The following is a 23506-nucleotide window of genomic DNA, read 5'->3' as shown; positions in this document are numbered from 1 at the left end:
AGTAAGGATCTACCCCTATAACATCCTTATGCCCTATGAGGTCATGTGTAAATCCAGAGGTTGTTGTCTAAAATGAACAAGTTCTTTAATCTTTTTAAGAGACAATCACTTAATCTGAAACTATTGTGCTGGTCAATGCAATATGGAATTCTTCTTGTGTTCTTCTTACCAGCGACCATGAAGATAATCCCATTGATCGTTCTCTAGAATTATCGCGTGTAATGACGGATTGTATGTGAGAATTCCCCCCAATAATTGGACAGACTGGCATTGGATGGATACATGGATGGACACATATCTCACAAGTTCTGGAATATTGTGCACATACAGGATGTCTCTGATGGTCTGGGAGATCTCCTTGTGCCTTGGTTGTTTGTTGGGTGATGGTCTCAGTCTCTCGTCCTCTTTGTCTTTGCTGTTTAGTTTCCATGGATCAGGTTTCCTGAAGAGATAACAATATAACAATGGCTGTCCATGCAGAAGTATCCATATGTCCCCCATAGTAATGCCGTCCCCTGTGGACACAATGCTCATCTCAGAAGCAGTAGTGGGTAGTAATTCCCGCAGAGCCATATTGACCTGTCAGCTGTTTACTCCATTGTGTGTCCTTTATTATAGGGTGTCAGATTTCAGCTCCTTGTCTTCTTTGTTGGACAGCTCTTAGTCCTCAGTAGAATGCAATGCTTATGCCAGCCATAGGTGTGCAGTGTGTATGGCAGAGTGCCCCAGGCTATGGCAGTGTGCCCCCACCCCGGAGTTGGGCTCTGACCCCCATCTCTATAGACATCTCCTTCCACTCTCACTTTATTTCCCTCTCTGATTACTATATGTATTTGTTCCATCACTTCTCTCTATCTAGCCGCCTTCTGATTGGCTGCATTCTGTTTCTAGCCCCTGTCAGCCAATCACAGGCGAGCAATGTTTTTCTCAGAAGCTCCGCAATAAAAAGGACCTGAATAAAGAGAAATGTGAAAACAACTCGGTCGGGCCCGAGAAGGACAAGAAGGGGCTGCGGTACCGGAGCGGATCCGGTGCAAAGGCAAGTAAGGGCTAGGAGCAGCCCCGGGACCCGCACCGCAAGGACCGTGCTGCCCAATACACCGAGCAGCATCCGCTGTCACTACAGTCTACTGCACCGGTAAGTACGGGGACCATCCTGCCGGGCATGACAGCTGATGTCCCGCACAGGGGGGTGACATAGCGGGGGTGATGGGTACGTAGTGCCGGTGAGCTCACTAGTTATCAGAGTTGTGCCGCCGCCTCCTCACATCTACATTGTGGAGAATGATCTCTATAGAGCGGCTGTTAGTGTAAGAGATTGCGGTGTATTGTGTTATTAGCGATTAGTACTGTACACTGTGCCCCTATCTATATATATACTGCTCCTTAACTGTATACTTCTGCTATACTGTGCCCCTATCTATATATATACTGCTCCTTAACTGTATACTTCTGCTATACTGTGCCCCTATCTATATATATACTGCTCCTTAACTGTATACTTCTGCTATACTGTGCCCCTATCTATATATATACTGCTCCTTAACTGTATACTTCTGCTATACTGTGCCCCTATCTATATATATACTGCTCCTTAACTGTATACTTCTGCTATACTGTGCCCCTATCTATATATATACTGCTCCTTAACTGTATACTTCTGCTATACTGTGCCCCTATCTATATATATACTGCTCCTTAACTGTATACTTCTGCTATACTGTGCCCCTATCTATATATATACTGCTCCTTAACTGTATACTTCTGCTATACTGTGCCCCTATCTATATATATACTGCTCCTTAACTGTATACTTCTGCTATACTGTGCCCCTATCTATATATATATACTGCTCCTTAACTGTATACTTCTGCTATACTGTGCCCCTATCTATATATATACTGCTCCTTAACTGTATACTTCTGCTATACTGTGCCCCTATCTATATATATATACTGCTCCTTAACTGTATACTTCTGCTATACTGTGCCATCAGCTATACATCATTCTGCAATACTGTGCCCTCGTCTATGTACTGCACTCCAGCTATATATGGCTACACTCATCCATATACTCCTGCTACACTGTGCACTCATCTATATACTGTACTCCGGGTATATCACGTCCTAGATATATTCCTGCTATACTGTGCCTTTATCTATATGCTCCTGCTATAGTGCTCCATATCAATAGACTTCTGCTTTACTTTCCCCCATCTATATACTATATTGTGCCCCAACCATACACTTCTGCTATACTGCCCCGCATCTGTATACTTCTACTTTACAACACTTTATCTACTATTTTACCCTTCATTTATATACGAGTGGTGTACTGTCCCCTATCTATATACTCTTGCTAGACAGTGCCTTGCATCTATATACTCATGCTATACTGTTCCCCATCTATATACTCATGCTATACTGTCCCTCATATATTAACTCCTGCTATACTGTTCTATATATATATATATATATATATATATATATATATATACACACTGCTATACTGTGTCCCTCGTCTCTATTCACCTGCTATACTGTCCCCATCTCTATACTCCTGCTATACTGTTCCGTATATATATATATATTCCTGCTATACTGTCCCGTCTACATATACTCATGCCATACTATACCCCATCTATATTCTCCTGCTATACTGTCCCTCATCCACACTCCTTCTATACTTTCCCATATATATATAAACTCCTGCTATACTGTGTCCCTCATCTATATACCCCTGCTACACTCTCCCCATCTCTATACTCCTGCTATACTGTGTCCCTCATCTATATACCCCTGCTACACTCTCCCCATCTCTATACTCCTGCTATACTGTGTCCCTCATCTATATACCCTTGCTATACTGTGTCCCTCATCTATATACCCCTGCTATACTCTCCCCATCTATATACCACTGCTATACTCTCCCCATCTATATACTCCTGCTATACTCTCCCCATCTATATACCCCTGCTATACTCTCCCCATCTATATACCCCTGCTATACTCTCCCCATCTATATACTCCTGCTATACTCTCCCCATCTATATACCCCTGCTATACTCTCCCCATCTATATACTCCTGCTATGCTCTCCCCATCTATATACTCTCCCCATCTATATACTCCTGCTATACTCTCCCCATCTATATACTCTCCCCATCTCTGTTCTCCTGCTATACTCTCCCCATCTCTGTTCTCCTGCTATACTGTCCCTGATATATAAACTCCTGCTATACTGTCCCCATCTCTGTTCTCCTGCTATACTGTCCCTTATATATAAACTCCTGCTATACTGTCCCTTATATATAAACTCCTGCTATACAGTGGTCGTGTTGATGTATATTCGCCATTGACAGGTCTGATACAATGACATGGTCCATTGTGAAGCCTTATACATAGGGCTGTATGGAGTGTCCCGGAGGCCATTACCCCACCCCCTCAGCCCTCTCCTCGGACATGTCTCGCTGCTTGTTGTATAACCCCAGATCTCCCGGACAGGACAGTCCCCGCACGGGCTGTGTCCCCCCTATAGCTGTGCTCTGTATTATTGACTGCTCCGGACCTGTCATGTCTCCCGTATGTCACAATGCATCCTGGCTGTCCCCCACCTCCTCCGCCGTGCCCGCCCGCGCTCTCCCGTCTCCCATCACGGGCACTTCTTCTGCAGAGCCGCAGTCTCGCGCCTGCCGGTTCAAACCGGCTGCTCTGACGCCTGTTCCCTCCCACCCCACCGGCTTCAACTGGCCGACCAATCACAGGAAACCCTTGAGATCCGGCTGACCAATCCCCTGCTCGGGGGGCGGGAGTCTTCCCCACAGGAGCGCGCTTATTTGCAGAGCCGGGCACTTGTCCGGGAAGCTGGGGATGACTGTGCGTGTTGTCAGTGACAGCGGGGCGGCACCTGCCGGAGTGTCACCGGTCACAGAGGCAACAGGGTGCAAAGAAAGTATACATCTCCTGTACACAGGTATACCTCAGCCTTGTGGGAGAGGAGAAGCAACAATAACACTCCTGTTCTTATATCTCATCCTAATATATCCATATTTATATCCTGACCTCATATCCCATCCTAATATATCCATATATATATATCCTGACCTCATATCCCATCCTAATATATCCATATATATATCCTGACCTCATATCCCATCCTAATATATCCATATTTATATCCTGACCTCATATCCCATCCTAATATATCCATATATATATATATCCTGACCTCATATCCCATCCTAATATATCCATATTTATATCCTGACCTCATATCCCATCCTAATATATCCATATATATATATATCCTGACCTCATATCCCATCCTAATATATCCATATGTCCTTATATCCTGACCTCATATCCCATCCTAATATATCCATATGTCCTTATATCCTGTTCTTATATCCCATCCTAATATATCCATATGTCCTTATATCCTGACCTCATATCCCATCCTAATATATCCATATGTCCTTATATCCTGACCTCATATCCCATCCTAATATATCCATATTTATATCCTGACCTCATATCCCATCCTAATATATCCATATATATATATATCCTGACCTCATATCCCATCCTAATATATCCATATATATATATATCCTGACCTCATATCCCATCCTTATATATCCATATATATATATATCCTGACCTCATATCCCATCCTTATATATCCATATGTCCTTATATCCTGACCTCATATCCCATCCTAATATATCCATATATATATATATCCTGACCTCATATCCCATCCTAATATATCCATATATATATATATATATCCTGACCTCATATCCCATCCTAATATATCCATATGTCCTTATATCCTGACCTCATATCCAATCCTAATATATCCATATATATATATATCCTGACCTCATATCCCATCCTAATATATCCATATGTCCTTATATCCTGACCTCATATCCCATCCTAATATATCCATATATATATCCTGACCTCATATCCCATCCTAATATATCCATATATATATATCCTGACCTCATATCCCATCCTAATATATCCATATATATATATCCTGACCTCATATCCCATCCTAATATATCCATATGTCCTTATATCCTGACCTCATATCCAATCCTAATATATCCATATGTCCTTATATCCTGACCTCATATCCCATCCTAATATATCCATATTTATATCCTGACCTCATATCCCATCCTAATGTGGGACGGTCCAAGCTATTTGACCGCCGGCGGAGACAAATTTGCGAGCTAAGTGCCTCACTATTTCATAGTTTCACATTTGCATCTATTACACCATAGCTGTATAGGTCTCCATGTTTTAACTGCATATTCATGTTGCACCTATATCCTTGTGCTGGCAGTGTGCTGCTGCATTCTTCTGTTGCTGTATATCTAGCCTAGTAGCGTGCACCTGTAGGCCAGGTCCATATAATAGTTTGGTATCAACTAAAGTGCTGGCTGACTTATTCTTTGTCCATATATATATATATATATATATATATATATATATATATATCCTGACCTCATATCCCATCCTTATATATCCATATGTCCTTATATCCTGACCTCATATCCCATCCTAATATATCCATATATATATATATCCTGACCTCATATCCCATCCTAATATATCCATATGTCCTTATATCCTGACCTCATATCCCATCCTAATATATCCATATTTATATCCTGACCTCATATCCCATCCTAATATATCCATATGTCCTTATATCCTGTTCTTACATCCCATCCTAATATATCGATATTTATATCCTGACCTCATATCCCATCCTAATATATCCATATATATATATATATATATATATATATATATATATATATATATCCTGACCTCATATCCCATCCTTATATATCCATATTTATATCCTGACCTCATATCCCATCCTAATATATCCATATGTCCTTATATCCTGACCTCATATCCCATCCTAATATATCCATATGTCCTTATATCCTGACCTCATATCCCATCCTAATATATCCATATGTCCTTATATCCTGACCTCATACCCCATCCTAATATATCCATATATATATCCTGACCTCATATCCCATCCTAATATATCCATATGTCCTTATATCCTGACCTCATATCTCATCCTAATATATCCATATGTCCTTATATCCTGACCTCATATCCCATCCTAATATATCCATATGTCCTTATATCCTGTTCTTATATCCCATCCTAATATATCCATATGTCCTTATATCCTGACCTCATATCTCATCCTAATATATCCATATTTATATCCTGTTCTTATATCCCATCCTAATATATCCATATTTATATCCTGACCTCATATCCCATCCTAATATATCCATATTTATATCCTGACCTCATATCCCATCCTAATATATCCATATTTATATCTTGACCTCATATCCCATCCTAAAATATCCATATGTATATATCCTGTTCTTATATCCCATCCTAATATATCCATATTTATATCCTGACCTCATATCCCATCCTAATATATCCATATGTCCTATATTTTATTAATGTGTACCCCTCTGTGATACAATTAGTTTTTTGGTACTCTTGGTGTCCCACAAGTGGACAATCTGTGAAACTGTCCTTATATCCTGACCTCATATGCCATCCTAATATATCCATATGTCCTTATATCCTGACCTCATATCCAATCCTAATATATCCTTATGTCCTTATATCCTGACCTCATATCCCATCCTAATATATCCATATGTCCTTATATCCTGACCTCATATCCAATCCTAATATATCCATATGTCCTTATATCCGGACCTGACCTCATATCCCATCCTAATATATCCATATTTATATCCTGACCTCATATCCCTTCCTAATATATCCATATTTATATCCTGACCTCATATCCCATCCTAATATATCCATATTTATATCCTGACCTCATATCCCATCCTTAATTCCAACCTCATATTCTGACCTCAAATCCTGTCCTCATATCTCATCCTCATATCCTATTCTCATATCCAACCTCATATCCCCTCCATATATTCTAACCTGATATCATGTCCTAATATTCCAACCTCATATCCCGTACTCATATCCATTCTTCATATCCCGTACTCATATCCATTCTTCATATCCCGTACTCATATCCATTCTTCATGTCCCGTACTCATATCCATTCTTCATATCCCGTACTCATATCCATTCTTCATATCCCGTACTCATATCCATTCTTCATATCCCATACTCGTATCCATTCTTCATATCCCGTACTCATATCCATTCTTCATATCCCGTACTCATATCCATATCCCGTACTCATATCCATTCCTCATATCCCGTACTCATATCCATTCTCCATATCCCGTACTCATATCCATTCTTCATATCCCGTACTCATATCCATTCTTCATATCCCGTACTCATATCCATATCCCGTACTCATATCCATTCCTCATATCCCGTACTCATATCCATTCTTCATATCCCGTACTCATATCCATTCTTCATATCCCGTACTCATATCCATATCCCGTACTCATATCCATTCTTCATATCCCGTACTCATATCCATTCTTCATATCCCGTACTCATATCCATTCTTCATATCCCGTACTCATATCCATTCTTCATATCCCGTACTCATATCCATATCCCGTACTCATATCCATTCTTCATATCCCGTACTCATATCCATTCTTCATATCACGTACTCATATCCATATCCCGTGCTCATATCCATTCCTCATATCCCGTACTCATATCCATTCTTCATATCCCGTACTCATATCCATTCTTCATATCCCGTACTCATATCCATTCTTCATATCCCGTACTCACTCATATCCATTCTTCATATCCCGTACTCATATCCATTCTTCATATCCCGTACTCATATCCATTCTTCATATCCCGTACTCATATCCATTCTTCATATCCCGTACTCATATCCATTCTTCATATCCCGTACTCATATCCATATCCCGTACTCATATCCATTCTTCATATCCCGTACTCATATCCATTCTTCATATCCCGTACTCATATCCATTCTTCATATCCCGTACTCATATCCATTCTTCATATCCCGTACTCATATCCATTCTTCATATCCCGTACTCATATCCATTCTTCATATCCCGTACTCATATCCATTCTTCATATCCCGTACTCATATCCATATCCCGTACTCATATCCATTCTTCATATCCCGTACTCATATCCATTCTTCATATCCCGTACTCATATCCATTCTTCATATCCCGTACTCATATCCATATCCCGTACTCATATCCATTCTTCATATCCCGTACTCATATCCATTCTTCATATCCCGTACTCATATCCATTCTTCATATCCCGTACTCATATCCATATCCCGTACTCATATCCATTCCTCATATCCCGTACTCATATCCATTCTTCATATCCCGTACTCATATCCATTCTTCATATCCCGTACTCATATCCATATCCCGTACTCATATCCATTCTTCATATCCCGTACTCATATCCATTCTTCATATCCTGTACTCATATCCATTCTTCATATCCCGTACTCATATCCATTCTTCATACCCCGTACTCATATCTATTCTTCACATCCCGTACTCATATCCATTCTTCATATCCTGTACTCATATTCATTCTTCATATCCCGTACTCATATCCATTCTTCATATCCTGTACTCATATCCATTCTTCATATCTCGTACTCATATCCATTCTTCATACCCCGTACTCATATCCATTCTTCATATCCCGTACTCATATCCATTCTTCATACCCCATACTCATATCCATTCTTCATATCCCATACTCATATCCATTCTCCATATCCCATACTCATATCCATTCTTCATATCCCGTACTCATATCCATTCTTCATATCCCGTACTCATATCCATTCTCCATATCCCGTACTCATATCCATTCTTCATATCCTGTACTCATATTCATTCTTCATATCCCGTACTCATATCCATTCTCGATATCCCGTACTCATATCCATTCTCGATATCCCGTACTCATATCCATTCTTCATATCCCGTACTCATATCCATTCTTCATATCCCGTACTCATATCCATTCCTCATATCCCGCACTCATATCCATTCTTCATATCCCGTACTCATATCCATTCCTCATATCCCGTACTCATATCCATTCTTCATATCCCGTACTCATATCCATTCTCCATATCCCGTACTCATATCCATTCTTCATATCCCGTACTCATATCCATATCCCGTACTCATATCCATTCTCCATATCCCGTACTCATATCCATTCTTCATATCCCGTACTCATATCCATTCTCCATATCCCGTACTCATATCCATTCTCCATATCCCGTACTCATATCCATTTTTCATATCCCGTACTCATATCCATATCCCGTACTCATATCCCGTACTCATATCTATTCTTCATATCCTGAGCTCATATTCCGTCCTCACATCCCATCCACATATCTCGTCTTCATATTCCCTCATGTCCCATCATCATATCCCACCTTCATATCTTATATTCATACCCCGTCCTCACACATCACAACATGGCTGGCCTTTGTCGTCTGGCATACCCATTCTCTCACCGGCATCGCTGTGCTATTTGCGCATACGCTGCTCCAAATTGCGCATGCGCAAATGTAACTTCCAGTTCCTTGTGCTCTCCAACCCTCCCAACACAGGCGCAGTACAGTTAGTGCCTCCACATCATGGCGTCGATGGCGTCCTTCTTCATGTGAGCCCTCCCTATCCAACGCCGCCCCTAGTAAGTTTTTATTCATTATTGCACTGTACACTACTACGGCACTCCCCTATGGGGTTGGTCCACTTTGTTTTTCTGTATTTGCATATGCATCATCTGTATATCTAATGTATTCTCCACCTGCATGTCATTTATCTATTTACCAATCACGTTTGTGCATATCAATGTTAAGCAGAATAAAACACTATATTGCCTCTTCCTGTTTGCCCAGCAGTGTAATGACAAGTTGTCTGTGGAGATGACACATTACAAATGCACAATCTGGTGGCTATGGCCGGCAGTGGCCTATGATTGGCTACTCAATACTGTGACGTCACCTCTATGGACTAGGACAGTAACCATAATTGTAAGGCTTCTGTTCGCGTTCACATTTGACAAATATGCCGAGAGCACTTTACATGACATACTCCAACGTGATCATAGACATCAACAACCAAGACTGTCCTTTTGTCATTCTCCTAACATCAAAAGTTATCCTCTATCACAGGATCAGGCATGACAAGCTGTTCATGGGGTTCCAACCGATGGGACCCCTCTGACCCCAAGAACAGAGGTCAATTTTCCTTTGAATGGATGAAATGCCCGCATGAATGCATGTCCAGTGCTCCATTCATTCTCTATGGGTATTGTAACCATTGCTGGCGTGCTTGACAGTATTTAACAGCCCCATAGGAAATGAATAGATGGTTGGTTATTTCGTCAGGGGGTCATTTTACCTCCATTCTTGTGATCAGTGGGATCTTAGTAGTCGGACCCCCTTGATAAGCTTGTTATCCCCTATCCTGTGGATAGAGGATAACAGTTAAAGTTGGGAATACCTTTGCTGTTGTATATACACAGGCACATTAATGTTTAGTGCCCACCATGAAAAAAAACTTATTTATGGTTTTCTAGTTCTAGTTTTGGCCAGTACTTGATAACCATGTGTACAGTACCAAATAAAGAAAACTGCGATTTTTCTAACTCATCTCATGTATGATGTGGTGGAAAATACAGCACGACTACCCTATCCATTTCCATATTATTCCACAAGTATGTGGGAACCTGTATTAACAGAGGTAATTTATGCCGACTGTTAATGGATAACTCCTTATTACCTCTCTCTATCTCCTTCTTTTGCTGCTAGTACTCCCATATTCCTTTCTCTATTAATATATTGTACAAAATAAGCAAGTTCTCTTAGGGTTTTTGACAAAGAAACTGTGCCACTTTCCACATCAGAAACCATGCAGTATCACTTTAAAAAACCTTGCGACCTCAATGGGAGATTGGGGATTATTCAAAAAAGATGTGATCTCCGAAAATCCCATTAAAATCAATGGGAGCTTAAGGGCACGTCCCCACTTGGCGTAAACGCAGCGTTTTTCACGCTGCGCAAATTTTGCATGAGCAGCGGGAAATACACAGCGTATCCCTCGCTCACCATACACACAGGGCTTTCCGGCAGCAGCCCTATGTTTTTAGTGAGTTTTGACTGTGACGCGCAGCTCTGCCTCCAAAACTCACTGCACACATAGGGCTGCTACCGGAAAGCCCTGTGTGTATGGTGAGCGAGGGATACGCTGTGTATTTCCCGCTGCTGCTGCAGATTTTGCGCAGTGTGAAATACGCTGCGTATACGCCAATTGGGAACATGCCCTAAAGGAGAACTAGGCAAAATTAACTTATTCCAAATCTACAGGATAGGGAATAAGTAGCTGATCGCAGGGGGGTCCAACTGCTGGAACCCCCCACAATCTCCGGAATGGTTCCTCGTTCTTAGTGAGGAGTGTGTGCTTCAGATGGCACATGCTCCACTCATTTCTATGGGAGCGCCAAAGAGACTCAAGTACAGCACTCGGGCATCATCGGGGCTCCCATAGAAATGAATGGAGCGTGTGCTGACTACTGGTAGACAACACACCGGTAGTTGCCGTCCCGTTCCGAAGACTGTGGGCAGTCCCAGCGGTTGGATGCCCTGCGAACACTTATTCCCTATCATGTGGATAGGGGATAAGTTAGTTTTGGCTGGAGTTCTTCTATAAAGGAGAAATACGGCAAAAATAAAAGCTTATCCCCTATTCATAGGATAGGGGATAAGTAGCTGACCGTGCAGGCGGCACGTGCTCCATTCATTTCTAAGGAAGGGCCAAAAAGACCCGAGTACAGCACTCGGGCATTATCGGGGCTCCCATAGAAATGAATGGAGCGTGTGTCGTCTACCGGTAGAGAAACGGCATATTATGTTCCGGAGATCGCGTGATCAACTACTTATCCTATTTAAAGGGGTACTCCGGTGGAAAACTTTTTTTTTTTTTATTGAACTGGTGCCAGAAAGTTAAACAGATTTGTAAATTACTTCTATTAAAAAAAATCTTAATCCTTTTAGTACTTTTTAGCAGCTGTTTGCTACAGAGGAAATTCTTTACTTTTTGAATTTCTTTTTTTGTGTTGTCCACAGTGCTCTCTGGTGACATCACTGTCTGTGTCAGGAACTGTCTTGAGCAGCATAGGTTTGCAATGCGGATTTTCTCCTGCTCTGGAGAGTTCCTGATACGGGCATCAGGTGTCAGCAGAGAGCACTGTGGACAAGACAAAAAAGAAACTAAAAAAATGAAGTTTTTCCTCTGTAGTCAACAGCTGCAAAAAGGAATGAAAGGATTAAGATTTTTTAAGAGAAGTAATTTACAAATCTGTTTAACTATCGGTTACCAGTTCATTTAAAAAAAATAAAAATAAAAAAAAAAAAGTTTTCCACCGGAGTACCCCTTTCATCCCTATATAGTGGATAAGTTCATTTTGGCTGGAGTTCTCCTTTAAGGAGCTGCAGCTCCTGCTTTAACCCACAGTACTTTATTTGGGCATGGATTTTGCTCATGTGAACATACTCCTAGGGCCCATGCACACCGCAGACATGTGCCTGACAGATCCACAATATAAGGGTTCGTTTACACGAGCGGATTTACCCTCAAACCTGCCATCAGTTTGAATGGGGGTGGGTTTTCTGGGGGCTGTCTGCAGCAGATTTTCGGAAGCTGATTTCCGCTGTTGAAAATCTGCTGCAAACCCTTTTGACAATTGCAATGTCCGCACGGTCCTAGCACTGGTCGCACTCGGAAGCTCCGGACGGAAGTTTTCCGTTCAGAGCTTCGCAAGTGTGAACCCGGCCCAAAGCTTTAGCTGTTATACAGCTGTATATATAGCAACCAGTGTCACATGACTGAGCGGGATAGTAAAGCATTTGGTTAATATTTAATAACGGTAATATCGATTTTAAGACGAGTTCTTCTACTATTTAGCTGTATACCACAGCTTTGTAGCAGAGGATGACTTATTTTTTATATATATATATTGCACATGCAGCTTATAAGGAAACCTTTTTCCTAGAACAGATAGAGCAGATGTTGTGCCTGGTCTATGAGACATCCATGTCATGTCGGCATGTTTGATTTCCCCTTAACAACAGCCTTTACCTCTTGTTCTGGTAAATAATTCAACCATCTACATCAGTGTTTCCCAATCAGGGTGCCTCCAGCTGTTGCAAAACTACAACTCCCAGCATGCCCGGACAGCCAAAGGCTGTCCAGGCATGCTGGGAGTTGTAGTTTTGCAACAGCTGGAGACGCACTGGTTGGGAAACACTGCTCTACAGTTTAGTGTATTTGCTGTTTATGAACATCTTAGGAACAAAGTCGAATGCATTTTCTTAGAACCAGGGAATAAGGATTTAATAAGCAGGCTAAAAATTCCTAATGGAGGCGTATAAGCTGTCATTTTATTATCGGTGCTGCAGCTAGATATTAGTTCTGGTGGAGGGTTATTTTAGGATCACGTTCAGATGTTTCCTATTGTTTTCCTTTTCTGAACAGGGTCATACGGTTTTTCAAGCGTACATGTCATTTGCAAAAAATTGTTATATTATGTAGATATTACCATTATATGTATATCTGTAATATGTATTGTTTAAAAAATGTTACATTTTTGGGTGAAAAAACACTGTCTCTGGAGCTAATGCCTGTCAGTCACTTTGCAGAAACAAAATACAGGAAGTAGGGCAGGACAATCAGGGCTCTGTGCAGGCTCCTGGCTTGTCCATCTTCCTGCTGTGTGAGTCTGGGGGCATGTCACAGAGCGTCACTGCACAAAGTCCTGCTTGTCCTTACTGCACAGAGCCCTGCTTGTCCTCAGTGTACAGAGCCCTGCTTGTCCTCAGTGTACAGAGTCCTGCTTGTCCTCAGTGTACAGAGCCCTGCTTGTCCTCAGTGTACAGAGCCCTTCTTGTCCTCAGTGTGCAGAGCCCTGCTTGTCTTCAGTGTAAAGAGCCCCTGCTTGTCCTCAGTGTACAGAGCCCTGCTTGTCCTCAATGTACATATCCCCTGCTTGTCCTCAGTGTACAGGGCCCTGCTTGTCCTCAGTGTGCAGAGCCCTGCTTGTCCTCAGTGTACAGAGCCCTGCTTGTCCTCAGTGTACAGAGCCCTGCTTGTCCTCAGTGTACAGAGCCCCTGCTTTTCCTCAGTGTACAGTGCCCTGCTTGTCCTCAGTGTACAGAGCCCTGCTTGTCCTCAGTGTACAGAGCCCTGCTTGTCCTCAGTGTACAGAGCCCTGCTTGTCCTCAGTGTACAGAGCCCTGCTTGTCCTCAGTGTACAGAGCCCTGCTTGTCCTCAGTGTGCTGAACCCGGCTTGTCCTCAGTGTACAGAGCCCTGCTTGTCCTCAGTGTACAGAGCCCCTGCTTGTCCTCAGTGTACAGAGCCCTGCTTGTCCTCAGTGTACAGAGCCCCTGCTTGTCCTCAGTGTACAGAGCCCTGCTTGTTCTCAGTGTACAGAGCCCTGCTTGTCCTCAGTGTACAGAGCCCTGCTTGTCCTCAGTGTACAGAGCCCTGCTTGTCCTCAGTGTACAGAGCCCTGCTTGTCTTCAGTGTACAGAGCCCTGCTTGTCCTCAGTGCACAGAGCCCTGCTTGTCCTCAGTGTACAGAGCCCTGCTTGTCTTCAGTGTACAGAGCCCTGCTTGTCCTCAGTGTACAGAGCCCTGCTTGTCTTCAGTGTACAGAGCCCTGCTTGTCCTCAGTGTACAGAGCCCTGCTTGTCCTCAGTGTACAGTCAGGGTGAAGTCAGTCTAGTCAAGTCAGTCAAGATCAGTCCTTATACAGTAAGCGTGGGCATGCAGCAAACTGTCCAAATCATTTATAAGTCTAAACGAGCCCGAAAGTCTCTGAAGTCTCTGGTCACCTTCTTGGAACTAACTGAGCTGTCAAGACTATTACACTGTCTTCCTCAGTAAAGCTGCCGTTGTTCCGTAACTTGGCGTCGGAGTCATTATTTGCCCCGTGCCTATCCCAGGATCCAGTGGCATACCTTTGAGTGATGCAGAGGTTAAACCACACCCTGGCATCACGAATACAAGGGGTTAATGCCATCTGCCCCTAGGGTAATAACATCTGCCCTCATCACACCCTCACCACAAGGGCCTCATGATTTAACTGATCACAGTCCTGGGTGATTGTATAGGAAGAATACTTTACTTCACTCTTTTTATTTATTTATTTTTGTACACTTTAAATTTTTGCTTCAAAAACGGCATAAAAAACCGCAGGTGTGAACGCACACCAAGTCAGAAGAGTGATTACTGTGTAGGAGATAATCCACAATTCCTTTTGTAAACTGCACAATTCACAAAACTGCAGCAGTATCAGATTATCATGTACATGTATCATCCTACAGGGGCACTAAACTGAAAATATGTAACAGCATCTAAAATAATTACTGTAGTAATGTAATAAAAAAGTAATTATGTCCATGTGCATATTTATGGAGAAGTATCAGAACTGAAGGGATATAACGTATTGATCATGGACAGAGATTTTCCTACACTTACTGACAGTAATCTCATTGAAGATGAGTCTCAGTCTCCTTAGTCTGAAACGGCTTCTTACAGAAAACAGATAACTTTTCCAATATAGATAACATTGTCTTAAAGGGGTACCTCAGCCCTTGACATTTACATTTGACATCCAGAAATGTCTGATAGATGTGGAGGCATAACTTGTCGCTTATGGATCCCAGTGCAATATGTGGGGCCATTTATAATACTGGTGTTTTCTTATGGTGCACAGATGCCCTGTGGCCCCCTGAAGCACCAGGGTGGCTGCTACCTCTTCACCCCTCATAGTTATATCTCTGGATAGATTAAGGTCCCACCTCTGGGATCCATTTGTGGAGAACGGTGCCACCCAACATGACTGTTAAGGCAGCCGCCACACCCAAGCAAAGGATGAGCAGAGTGGTAGACATTCACATGCATGGGGGAGTTATGGAAACAGTGATGTTCACCTATCAGACATTTATGACATACCCCATGGATATTCTATCTATATGTCTGAGATAGCAGAACCCATGAAGCAACTTGCAGACCACAGTGTTGTGCTCCCTAAAATTGTCTGAATTCCCGATAGAGCCCCACATAGCGGAGCCCAACAGCAATGTGAAAGAGGCCAAAGAAAGCTAATGGTCGCATTGTGGTGCGCAGGTGCCACATCCATGACCCAACAGTCTCCAGAAAACCTAGAATGCTCTCCTGACCACTGTTGTCAACAGTAACTTGCGTATTGCAGCGCGGTCCCATTCGCTTTCATTAGCTGCAAGCAGGCAGTGCAACGCAGTGATCATTGGCCTTGAGATAGTGTCGCCACCTAAGTCACCACTGTCACAATTCGGCTTACTGGTAGTGGATCCTCTGTGTCAGCGAGGGATTGACGTGGACCGTGCTGGTGGACCGGTTCTAAGAGGCTACTGGTGTTCACCAGAGCCCGCCGCAAAGCGGGATGGTCTTGCTGCGGCAGTAGCAACCAGGTCGTATCCACTAGCAACGGCTCAACCTCGCTGACTGCTGAGAAGGCGTGGGACAGAAGGACTAGGCAGAGGCAAGGTCAGACGTAGCAGAAGGTCGGGGCAGGCGGCAAGGTTCGTAGTCAATATGGATAGCAGGAGTTCAGGTAACACAGGCTTGGACAACACTAAACGCTTTCACTGGCACAAGGCAACAAGATCCGGCAAGGGAGTGCAGGGGAAGTGATCAGATATAGCCGGGGAGCAGGTGGAAGCCAATTAAGCTAATTGGGCCAGGCACCAATCATTGGTGCACTGGCCCTTTAAGTCTCAGAGAGCTGGCGCGCGCGCGCCCTAGAGAGCGGAGCCGCGCGCGCCAGCACATGACAGCAGGGGACCGGGACGGGTAAGTGACCTGGGATGCGATTCGCGAGCGGGCGCGTCCCGCTGTGCAAATCGCATCCCCGACGGCCATGACAGTGCAGCGCTCCCGGTCAGCGGGACTGACCGGGGCGCTGCAGGGAGAGAGACGCCGTGAGCGCTCCGGGGAGGAGCAGGGACCCGGAGCGCTCGGCGTAACAGTACCCCCCCCTTAGGTCTCCCCCTTTTTTTGTCCGACAACTGTTTTACCTGGGACGAGGACACCGGGTAAGAATGGAGGGTTTCCTCAACGGCAGGCAGTACAGCAGGAGTGGGAATGGGGAGGGAGGGCAGAGGGCGAAGCCTGGCACGGGGCAGTGTGTCACCAGGACGGGGGCCATGAGGAGGCACTGAGGCTTGCCTGACGGGACTGGGAGGGGGGGAGAGGCACTTCCTATGGCAGGCAGAGTGCCAGTTCTTGATCTCCCCGGTGGTCCAGTCAAGGGTGGGAGAATGAAGCCGGAGCCATGGCAGACCGAGGAGGACCTCAGAGGTACAGTTGGGGAGGACGAAGAGCTCAATCACTTCGCGATGGGGTCCAATACACATCAGGAGGGGTTCTGTGCGGTAACGCACGGTGCAATCCAATCTGACTCCGTTGACCGCGGAAATGTAGAGCGGCTTGACGAGACGGGTCACCGGGATGCGGAATTTATTCACCAGAGAATCCAGAATAAAATTCCCAGAGGCACCAGAGTCCAAGCAGGCCACGGCTGAGAGGGAGGAGTTGGCTGAAGGAGAAATCCGCACGGGCACCGTGAGACGTGGAGAAGCAGACTTAGAACCAAGAGACGCCACACCCACGTGAGCTGGGTGCGTGCGTGCATTTCCCAGACGTGGAGGACGAATAGGGCAATCCACCAAGAAATGCTCGGTACTGGCACAGTACAGACAAAGATTTTCTTCCCTACGGCGATTCCTCTCTTCCTGGGTCAGGCGAGACCGATCCACTTGCATGGCCTCCTCGGCGGGAGGCCCAGGCGTAGATTGCAACGGAGACTGTGGGAGAGGTGCCCAGAGATCTAAGTCTTTTTCCTGGCGGAGCTCTTGATGTCTCTCAGAAAAACGCATGTCAATGCGGGTGGCCAAATGGATAAGTTCTTGCAGGTTGGCAGGAATCTCTCGTGCGGCCAGCACATCCTTGATGCGACTGGATAGGCCTTTTTTAAAGGTCGCGCAGAGAGCCTCATTATTCCATGATAATTCAGAAGCAAGAGTACGAAATTGGATGGCGTACTCGCCCACTGAAGAATTACCCTGGACCAGGTTCAGCAGGGCAGTCTCGGCAGAAGAAGCTCGGGCTGGTTCCTCGAAGACACTCCGGACTTCAGCGAAGAAGGACTGGACTGTGGCTGTGGCAGGATCATTGCGGTCCCAGAGCGGTGTGGCCCAAGACAAGGCCTTTCCTGAAAGAAGGCTTACTACGAACGCCACCTTAGACCGTTCTGTAGGAAACAAGTCCGACAACATCTCCATATGCAGGGAACATTGAGACAAAAATCCACGGCAGAGTCTAGAGTCCCCATCAAATTTGTCCGGCAGGGACAAGCGGAGGCTAGGAGCGGCCACTCGCTGCGGAGGAGGTGCAGGAGCTGGTGGAGGAGATGGTTGCTGCTGTAGCAGAGGCAGAAGTTGCTGTAACGTGGCGGTCAACTGCGACAGCTGCTGTCCTTGTTGGGCAATTTGCTGCGATTGCTGAGCGACCACCGTGGTAAGGTCAGCGAGACTTGGCAGCGGCACCTCAGCGGGATCCATGGCCGGATCTACTGTCACAATTCGGCTTACTGGTAGTGGATCCTCTGTGTCAGCGAGGGATTGACGTGGACCGTGCTGGTGGACCGGTTCTAAGAGGCTACTGGTGTTCACCAGAGCCCGCCGCAAAGCGGGATGGTCTTGCTGCGGCAGTAGCAACCAGGTCGTATCCACTAGCAACGGCTCAACCTCGCTGACTGCTGAGAAGGCGTGGGACAGAAGGACTAGGCAGAGGCAAGGTCAGACGTAGCAGAAGGTCGGGGCAGGCGGCAAGGTTCGTAGTCAATATGGATAGCAGGAGTTCAGGTAACACAGGCTTGGACAACACTAAACGCTTTCACTGGCACAAGGCAACAAGATCCGGCAAGGGAGTGCAGGGGAAGTGATCAGATATAGCCGGGGAGCAGGTGGAAGCCAATTAAGCTAATTGGGCCAGGCACCAATCATTGGTGCACTGGCCCTTTAAGTCTCAGAGAGCTGGCGCGCGCGCGCCCTAGAGAGCGGAGCCGCGCGCGCCAGCACATGACAGCAGGGGACCGGGACGGGTAAGTGACCTGGGATGCGATTCGCGAGCGGGCGCGTCCCGCTGTGCAAATCGCATCCCCGACGGCCATGACAGTGCAGCGCTCCCGGTCAGCGGGACTGACCGGGGCGCTGCAGGGAGAGAGACGCCGTGAGCGCTCCGGGGAGGAGCAGGGACCCGGAGCGCTCGGCGTAACAACCACGTACCCCTAGCCAAGGTGTTTGGCCGATGAGCCGTCAGTTTAGGTGTGCTTAGGTGTTAATGGACAACAGTGTTTGTCACTTTTTATGTTATTTGTAGAGCAGTAAAGAGATCTCAGAATGGGAAGCAATCGGACTTGGGTAAAGGATTCCTATCTTATCTGTGTCCATGTTGTTTGTTGGTGAAGAGTCTTTAAGGAAGAGTTACGGTATCTGTTTTGCAGTTTCCACTTCTGCAATCTTGTAACTTTGACAAGGAATTAAGCCATTAGATCTTTGCCCCTCTTAACATCCCGAAGGTGATAGCATTGCACCCATTGACTTTTTTTTATTGCTTGCTGCTTTGTTTATGCTTTGTGTCTCTTCAGGTGGGAACCTGGTTTTATTGTATAAACAGAGGAGCTTGTTAGGTATACATAGCTACCTGTATGGGGAATGGCAGCAGGCGCAGGTGGGGGCTTCTCACCTGGGTGTCTGGGGGTTGAATTACCTTTGTAAAGAAGGACTTCCTGTAGCAGGAATCAAATAATGTCATTCCGAAACTCCCCCCCCTGGAAACAGCGTATCTGTACCCACATACATAGGATCTTATGTTTGTAACTACGAATAGTATTTATGGTATACCCACTATAGTTATTCACATCTCAACATTTTAAGCTAGGACTGGAGCTTTTAGTGCCTAGGTCTCCCAACTATGGACCTCCAGTTGTTGCAATCATACCATTGGCTGTCTAGGCTCACTGGGAGTTTTGCAACATCTAGATGTCCACAGTTTGGAGGCCACTGCCTTAGTGTCTTTTTGTTTCGGGAGGATCATAGGCATTTATATAAACCACTGGATGTACTGTAGATTGAAGGGAAAATGGGCATTTATATATTGCCACCCCCTCACTTATACCACCTGCTCATAATATTCTGTTCTTTGTTTTACAGGCTGACAATCACAGGAAGAAAACATGGCTCCTACATTGGCTACAGCACATCGGCGACGGTGGTGGATGGCCTGTACTGCAGTAATTGAAAACCTTTTCTTTTCTGCAGTACTTCTGGGCTGGGGATCCTTGCTCATCATGCTGAAATCCGAGGGGTTCTACTCTTACATGTGCCACTATCCAGGTACTATTACTCTTACATGTGCCACTATCCTTACAACACAACTCTGCTTGCTTATGACATACTGTAAAACTTAGTTAAAGAGGTTGAACATGGCGTCCAACATTCACACAGTCACTGTTCTCAACATAAGTTTGTAGATGAGCTTTGTTACTTTTGTGGCCACTTTAATGATCTAATGACAGGGTCCGCAGGGATCAAAGAAATGGGTGTTTGATTTCAGGGGACCCTGTCATTTGATCAGTAAAGGAGCCAAAAAAGCAACAAGGCTCAGCTCCCTTGCCTATGACACATAGAGGGTCATCACTATAAATAGGCCATTAGTGTTTAAAGCAGGGGCCTCAAACTTCCATCCTGTGGGCCATTTGCATCCAGCGGAACAAGCCTGAACCAGGGATGTGTAATTTGTATCGCCCTCCGCCTGGGACATGTAGTTCTGGGCGCCAGGCAGGTGATTTCTTCAGGCATTTAGCCCTGCTCCGGGCAAGCAGCGCTAAATGACTTCACACAAGACGCGATGGGGGCGCATCTCTGTCCAGTGTGTGTGTCTGGCCGGCTTCATCTGTGTCCACGCTGCCACCAGTACCCCCCACCCGGTCCTCATCTGCGTCCGCGATCAAACCCCCCCCCCGTCCAATAGAGTCCATTATCTTCACTTACTAGATCTCTGTACTGTCCATTCATATATTTGTTCATTGTCATCAAATAGCCCTTAAGAAGTCTTGTCTTGGTCTTGGTCCTGTAATCCTCCCATACCACCAATTATCTTTCGCCCTCCACTGCACCCTCTTCAGTATAGCCATGTCCCTCCTATACACAGGCGTCCAAAAATGGACACAATACTCCATGTGCGGTCTGACTAGTGATGTATACAGAGGCAAATCTATGTTCCTGTCCCGAGCCTCTATGCCTTTCTGGCACTGCCTGGCATTGGTCATGAAATCTCTGTTTATTTCATATGGGACTTCCAAATTGCAGAGCGCTGAATTTAGCCCCATAGACAATAAATCTCTGGTTTGTGGTGGCCAACCATGTGTGCTGCTGCTCCATTCATTTAGAGGACAAATGACCTCCATTCTTTTGATCAGTGGGGATCCCAGGAGGAAGACGGGATAACTAGCTGATAGGGACAACCCTTTTATCTGATCTATTATCTTGTTGTTTTATAAGCTTAATCCTATACAGACAGATATGAGAAGTTAAATAGGTTGCCGCTTGGATGATGTGTATGTAGAGCTCACCCACTCAGTGTGACATATTTCGTCATTACCGTACAGTTACTGAAGATAGTTTCTAAGCCATTATTGATCTGTTGAAGGATTTATGGTTATACCAATAACAAAGAAATGACTGAATTAGCACATGTGTTATGAACAGTTCCGCTCATGAAATGGATCATTAGTGCAAAATAAAAATAAAAAATATATATATAATTTAGTTAATTCATTCACTGGTAGAGGCCTAGGTGAAAATAAAGTACACTATACAAGGTACAGAGAACTACCGTATTTTTCGCCCTATAGGACGCACCGGCATATAAGACGCACCCTATTTTAAAGGTCCAAAATCTAGAAAAAAAAGATTCTGAACCCAACAGTGATCTTCAACCTGTGGACATCCAGGTGTTGCAAAACTCCAACTCCCAGCATGCCCAGACAGCCGTTGGCTGTCCGGGCTTGCTGGGAGTTGTAGTTTTGCAACATCTGGAGGTCCGCAGGTTGATGACCACTGGTATAGGAGGTAATACTCACGTGTCCCTGCCGCTCCGGACCCGTCACCGCTGCCCTGGATGTCGCTCCATCGCTGTCACCCCCGTGGTGTCCCTGACGCTCCGGACGTCTTCTTCCCCGGGATCCATGCTCTCCGTCGCCATCATCACGTCGCTATGCACGCCGCTCCTATTGGATGATGGGACGGCGTGCGCGACGACGTGATGACGTCAAAGGAGAGCGCCGGCCATGCAGGGGATCCCGGCATGGAGCAGACACCGAGGAGGCAGGTAAGGTCCCTCCCGGTGTCCTGTAAGCTGTTCGGGACGCCGCTATTTCACCGCGGCGGTCCTGAACAGCCCGACTGAACAGCCGAGTTAGTGTTATTTTCACTTCAGAAGCGGCGGTCAGCTTTGATCGCCGCGTCTGAAGGGTTAATACAGGGCATCACCGCGATCGGCGATGTCCTGTATTAGCTGCGGGTCCCGGCGTTTGATGGCCGCAGGGACTGACCCGATAGGTGTGTATTTGCCGTATAAGACGCACCAACTTTTCCCCCCCAGTTTTGGGGAAGAAAAAGTGCGTCATATACGCCGAAAAATACGGTAGACACTTTTTCATATCAATGGACAAGAAAGGCCATGTTTACCGCTACAAGAGAGGGTTCAAATACCAACCCCCACATGAGCGTGAGTAGGCAATGATCATGCTGTAAGGCTGACCATACACTTTAGATAGCTGTCAAATGATGTGACTGACAGCTTCTGTATCTCTTCTCACTCCCATGCAAAAGCATGCTCTCCTCAGCTGAGCATGTATGTGTTCTGAACAGGGAAGGGACAAGAAGACTCCACTCTGTGATTTTTCTCCCTCCAGAACAAAAGGATCATGCATGCTGATATCCAGTCAGATCTCTCTCTTCCCCTTGACATCTAGACCAGCTTGAGAGTATTTATGAGCTTTTATTCTATTCTTACTTGTTGTCTTGCTTTCATCTGAGTCATTATTAGCTGCTGCAGGAGCCAGATGGATAGTGTTGGCCACAAGGGATAGTACATGGCTTATTCGTTCAGCTTTCCTTGCTGTTTACCAAGTGATGCTTATATTCTACTGCTAGAACACATGGAGATACAGTTGTTATATATATATATACCGTATATACACGCTTTTTCATACTGAAAACGCCCCCCCCCCCCCCTCGGCTTATACTCGAGTTATACTCGAGTGTCAATCCCTT

General features: G+C 45.1%; 1 protein-coding gene across 3 annotated transcripts in view; it reads left to right on the top strand.

Annotated features, from left to right (window-relative positions):
• The first annotated feature begins 600 nt into the window (after positions 1–600).
• The window catches only part of SLC43A2 (solute carrier family 43 member 2), a 95845-nt gene continuing 72939 nt past the window's right edge, over positions 601–23506 (top strand). The window contains exons 1-2 of one of the 3 annotated variants that reach the window (XM_056558680.1): positions 601–1138; positions 20381–20563. In XM_056558680.1, the coding sequence (XP_056414655.1) occupies positions 20404–20563 (160 nt within the window). In that variant the 5' untranslated portion in view covers positions 601–1138; positions 20381–20403. Of the gene's footprint in view, positions 1139–3837; positions 3972–20380; positions 20564–23506 lie in introns of those variants that run through there. The other 2 variants (XM_056558681.1, XM_056558682.1) reach the window with 2 other exon arrangements.

The sequence above is a fragment of the Hyla sarda genome, chromosome 2 (genome assembly GCF_029499605.1).
Source record: "Hyla sarda isolate aHylSar1 chromosome 2, aHylSar1.hap1, whole genome shotgun sequence".
NCBI classification, from domain to species: Eukaryota; Metazoa; Chordata; class Amphibia; order Anura; family Hylidae; genus Hyla; species Hyla sarda.
This window is presented reverse-complemented; position numbering and strand designations above follow the sequence as displayed.